The sequence below is a fragment of the Aegilops tauschii genome, chromosome 5 (genome assembly GCF_002575655.3).
Source record: "Aegilops tauschii subsp. strangulata cultivar AL8/78 chromosome 5, Aet v6.0, whole genome shotgun sequence".
Taxonomy (NCBI): Eukaryota; Viridiplantae; Streptophyta; class Magnoliopsida; order Poales; family Poaceae; genus Aegilops; species Aegilops tauschii.
This window is the reverse complement of record NC_053039.3, coordinates 233,921,458-233,926,230: the sequence shown is the minus strand read 5'-3', so window position 1 is coordinate 233,926,230 and position 4,773 is coordinate 233,921,458. Positions and strand designations below refer to the sequence as shown.

General features: G+C 52.5%; 1 protein-coding gene across 1 annotated transcript; it reads left to right on the top strand.

Moving 5' to 3' along the window:
- The first annotated feature begins 479 nt into the window (after window positions 1-479).
- LOC141022710 (uncharacterized) lies at window positions 480-1,319 on the top strand. The gene has a single exon (XM_073498972.1). It carries the CDS (start codon window positions 480-482, stop codon window positions 1,317-1,319), a length of 840 nt encoding a protein of 279 aa, XP_073355073.1.
- Window positions 1,320-4,773: the final 3,454 nt, after the last annotated feature.

The following is a 4,773-nucleotide window of genomic DNA, read 5'->3' as shown; positions in this document are numbered from 1 at the left end:
GCGGTGGTGGTGACCAGTGTGTGCGTGCGTGCTGGTCATGCCTGAAGCCGTGGCGAGCGTGCGTGTGTGCATGCGTTGGGTGCGTGTCGAGTCTGTGCTCATGATCGAGTCGTCGTCAGTTAGCAGCAGTCGTGGCTGGACGCGTCAGAACACGTAGTAGAGGATGGCGTAGGCGAGCAGAGTCCCTGGGCGCTCGTACGTGCGTGCGTACGAAAGGAAGCTTGGGCGATGCGTCCCCTGTGCTACAAAGCCGGCCGTGATTTGGTTTGTTAGTCCAGGTTGTTATGCGTAGATGGTTAGGAGTCCAGATACGATCTGGTTTGGCCAGCTATATATATAACAGAGAAAAAGGGCATTCGGCGCGTGGTTTGTTGCCAGAAAAACAATCTACCTCCGTCCCTGAAAACTAGTTCGAGCTAGCTAGGGTTAGGCCCCAACAATTGGTATACAGAGCCTCGTTTGTTCCTGTGCTCGTGGCCATGGCGATCGTCCCGCACGGCGCAAGGAGTAGCATGGTGTCGATGCCGATGCCGATGTTCACACCGGACAACTACACGGTGTGGGCGATCAAGGCCGAAGCCATCCTCGATGCCCAGAACCTCTGGGAAGCGGTGTCGCCGGCGAGCGGCGCGGCGGTCGACGCAGGGAAAAACAAGACGGCGAGGGCGGTGCTGTTCGGTGCGCTCTCCGAAGACTTGTTGATGCAGGTATCGACGAAGAAGACAGCGGCTGAGGTGTGGGCCAGCTTGAAGATGAGGTTCGTCGGTGCCGATCGGGTCCAGGCGGCGCGGCTCTCCACTCTCCGCGGCGAGTTCGACAAGTTGCGCATGGAGGAGGGGGAGGCGCTGGACGCGTACGTTGGCAAGATCGGCGGCATGGCAGCAAGGTATGCTGGCCTCGGCTCGATGCTCGGCGACGCCGCCATGGTGAAAAAACTGCTCGACACGGTGCCTGATCGGTTGTATGCCGCGGTGGCCGGGATCGAGCAGTTCTGCAACATGGAGACGATGACATTCGAGGAGGCGTTGAGCAGGCTCAAGGCGTTTGACGAACGCTTACGTCGGCACACGCAGGACAATGGTGGACGAGGCGGCGATCAGCTGATGTTCACGGCGGCCCAGTGGGAGGCACGGCAACGTCAGCGTGGCGGCAACCTCGACCACGACGACGGTGCGAGCAGCGTGGCCTCGGGCACGAGACGGTGGCGCGGGAAGTGCTACAACTATGGCGTTCGTGGCCACTTCTCCCGCGACTGCCGGCAGCCGAAGAAGGAGAAGGTGCTCCTCGCCGACATCGACGACGAGCCGGCCCTATTGTAGGTCGTGTCTTAGGGGGAGATTGTTAGGAATAAGACACGACGGTGGTGGTGACCAGTGTGTGCGTGCGTGCTGGTCATGCCTGAAGCCGTGGCGAGCGTGCGTGTGTGCGTGCGTTGGGTGCGTGTCGAGTCTGTGCTCATGATCGAGTCATAGTCAGTTAGCAGCAGTCGCGGCTGGACGCATCAGAACGCGTAGTAGAGGACGGCGTAGGCGAGCAGAGTCCCTGGGCGCTCGTACGTGCGTGCGTACGAAAGGAAGCTTGGGCGCTGCGTCCCGTGTGCTACAAAGCCGGCCGTGATTTGGTTTGTTAGTCCAGGTTGTTATGCGTAGATGGTTAGGAGTCCAGATACGATCTGGTTTGGCCAGCTATATATATATAACAGAGAAAAAGGGCGTTCGGCATTGTGGTTTGTTGCCAAAAAACAATCTACCTCCGTCCCTGAAAACTAGTTCGAGCTAGCTAGGGTTAGGCCCCAACAGACTTCCCGCTACAACGCTGCCCTGTGCGCACACGGTCGCCTAGGCCCCGGTACCCATCGTGCCGACTCGCTACTACTGCTTCCCAGACGCCGGCTCACCACTCTTGTCAGCTGCTGCCATCAACGCGCGCCGGCTCACCGCCCATGCCCGCGCCCTTGCTCCTCCTCTGAGCTTGACCCGGACGGTTGTGCCCCGGCACCGACTCGATCTCCGAGTCACCTCATCTATCGCACATCAATGGTCTGCTGTGAGCTGCTTCGACTTCCGGCGAGCGCCTTGCCATAAGTTGCCATCACCGTTTGACTCTACCCCCCAGCTCACCGTTCATTCTGCCTTTGCTCCGCCACATGTCGCCCCTATTTGATTCCTCTTCAAACCAGCCCGCTGTCTCCGCGTTGTGCTTGCTTCGCGTCCGCGCTACTGGCCGCCGTCGCGTCCGAGTTGCTGTGTGGCCATGCTGAGCCGCCCACCTCCGGTGTGGCTGTCGCGACTACGCCTCCGCCACCACGCGTCTGCAAAGCCCGGCGTCTCGCGCCTCCGCCGCCATCTCACTCCTACGTTGAGCCGACATGCCACCGCGGTCTTGAGCTGCCACTTCAAGCCGTCGCGCCCGACCTCCGTGATAAGCCGCACTCACCGGCACAGCATTCGCCTCTGCAGCACTCGCTGTCTCTGTGCGTCGCGACCTCACGAGCCGCCCGGCCGCGTGACCACCTCTGTTGTGGCCTTACGCCTCTGCCTCGAGCATGGCCCTGTTGCTCCCCTTGAGCCGGCCACATCGCTCCTGCAGCCACGTGCATGTGTCGTTGCAAGTCGCCGTCACTGGGCTCTTCGCGTTGTGGAGTTGCAGTAGCAAAAACAGGCTCTGTTGCTGGATGCTGGAAAAGTCAAAGGGTCAGCCACCCGACCCACGTATTAGTAGGATAAAACTACTACAAGTACAAGTGCTGCCACTGGTTTGCCATCGTATGAAAAGAGCATGGGATACGGTGCTGGGGCCACATCAGACATTTGATATGTTTTGATCCCAGTGTTCACGTTCATCCGACAAAAAATATCAGGTGCTATCCTTTCTATGTATTTTATCAGTACATATTAAATTGTTTGAGAACAATTATTCTGGTCTGTGGTATTTTTCGCAGGATCATTATTCGTGACAAAGGTATCGCGAAGGGGCGTGCGCCAATAGTATTTTTTGCACTAGCATTTGTCCATGTTGTGCTGCTGGACGGATACATGAGCAAGTCGCCACCCCTGCTACACCAACACGACGCGGCTGCTTCGCCCGTCCATGCGGCTTACCGCGCCTGCGATTGACTCGCCCGTCCGCGCTGGCTTACAACGCCGCAGCCGGCTCATCTGTCTGCTCCCGCGACAAACTTGGTCGTGATTGATTTCAGCTTCACCATGGTGATGATCAACTCTGCGGTGGATAATTTCTGGTTTAACATATCAGGTAAAATCCATCCAGTATGTTTTTATATTTCATATTGTTTTCTTTAAAAGAGCAATCATTCTGGCTTGCAAATTCTCTAATACAGGACAATTGGTCTACTGCAAAGGGGATTATTGTATCGCTGAGCTATTGAATGACTCATGCTGGTTTATATCACGGTCAAGTATGGAGAATCTCAAGCCCGCTCCTCGAGTAGTCTTAAGACTCGGGGGCTACGATGACATGACTCAGTAAATGTTGCCAGTTCCAGCAGATTCAATAACTCCGGGTCATTGGAGGGAAGATAACCTGGTCCCGGAGACTGCTGCTATATTGATGAAAATTTAAAGGCCGTCAGAAAAAATCCTGCTCAAAATGAAGATTCCGGTTTAAAATCCGGTTCAAGAGACATCTCTCTCCCATAAAGCTTTGAAGCTCTCAATATCCGGTTTAAAATCCCGGTTCAAGAAGAATTATCTCTTGCAAAGTTCGAGTTCTCAGAAAAATTAAAGGTTGCCAAAGAGAATTTGCTGCCATGATGCATAGTTCAAACATGGGTATTGCTACCTCTTGAGCACTGCGTTGGTTTTCCCTTGAAGAGGAAAGGGTGATGCAGCAAAGTAGCGTAAGTATTTCCCTCAGTTTTTGAGAACCAAGGTATCAATCCAGTAGGAGGCTACGCGCGAGTCCCTCGCACCTACACAAACAAATAAATCCTCGCAACCAACGCGATAAGGGGTTGTCAATCCCTACACGGTCACTTACGAGAGTGAGATCTGATAGATATGATAAGATAATATTTTTGGTATTTTTATGATAAAGATGCAAAGTAAAATAAAAGGCAATAAAAATAACTAAGTGTTGGGAGATTAATATGATGGAAAATAGACCCGGGGGCCATAGGTTTCACTAGTGGCTTCTCTCAAGGGCATAAGTATTTTACGGTGGGTGAACAAATTACTGTTGAGCAATTGACAGAATTGAGCATAGTTATGAGAATATCTAGGTATGATCATGTATATAGGCATCACGTCCGAGACAAGTAGACCGACTCCTGCCTGCATCTACTACTATTACTCCACACATCGACCGCTATCCAGCATGCATCTAGAGTATTAAGTTCATAAGAACAGAGTAACTCTTTAAGCAAGATGACATGATGTAGAGGGATAAATTCATGCAATATGATAAAAACCCCATCTTGTTATCCTCGATGGCAACAATACAATATGTGCCTTGCTACCCCTACTGTCACTTGGAAAGGACACCGCAAGATTGAACCCAAAGCTAAGCACTTCTCCCATTGCAAGAAAGATCAATCTAGTAGGCCAAACCAAACTGATAATTAGAAGAGACTTGCAAAGATAACCAATCATACATAAAAGAATTCAGAAGATTCAAATACTGTTCATACATAAACTTGATCATAAACCCACAATTCATCGGTCTTAACAAACACACCGCAAAAGAAGATTACATCGAATAGATCTCCATGAGAGAGGGGGAGAACATTGTATTGAGATCCAAAAAGAGAGAAGA

Excerpts from the sequence above, each read along its gene's own strand:
- LOC141022710 (XM_073498972.1), top strand. The coding sequence starts at position 480 with ATGGCGATCGTCCCGCACGGCGCAAGGAGTAGCATGGTGTCGATGCCG.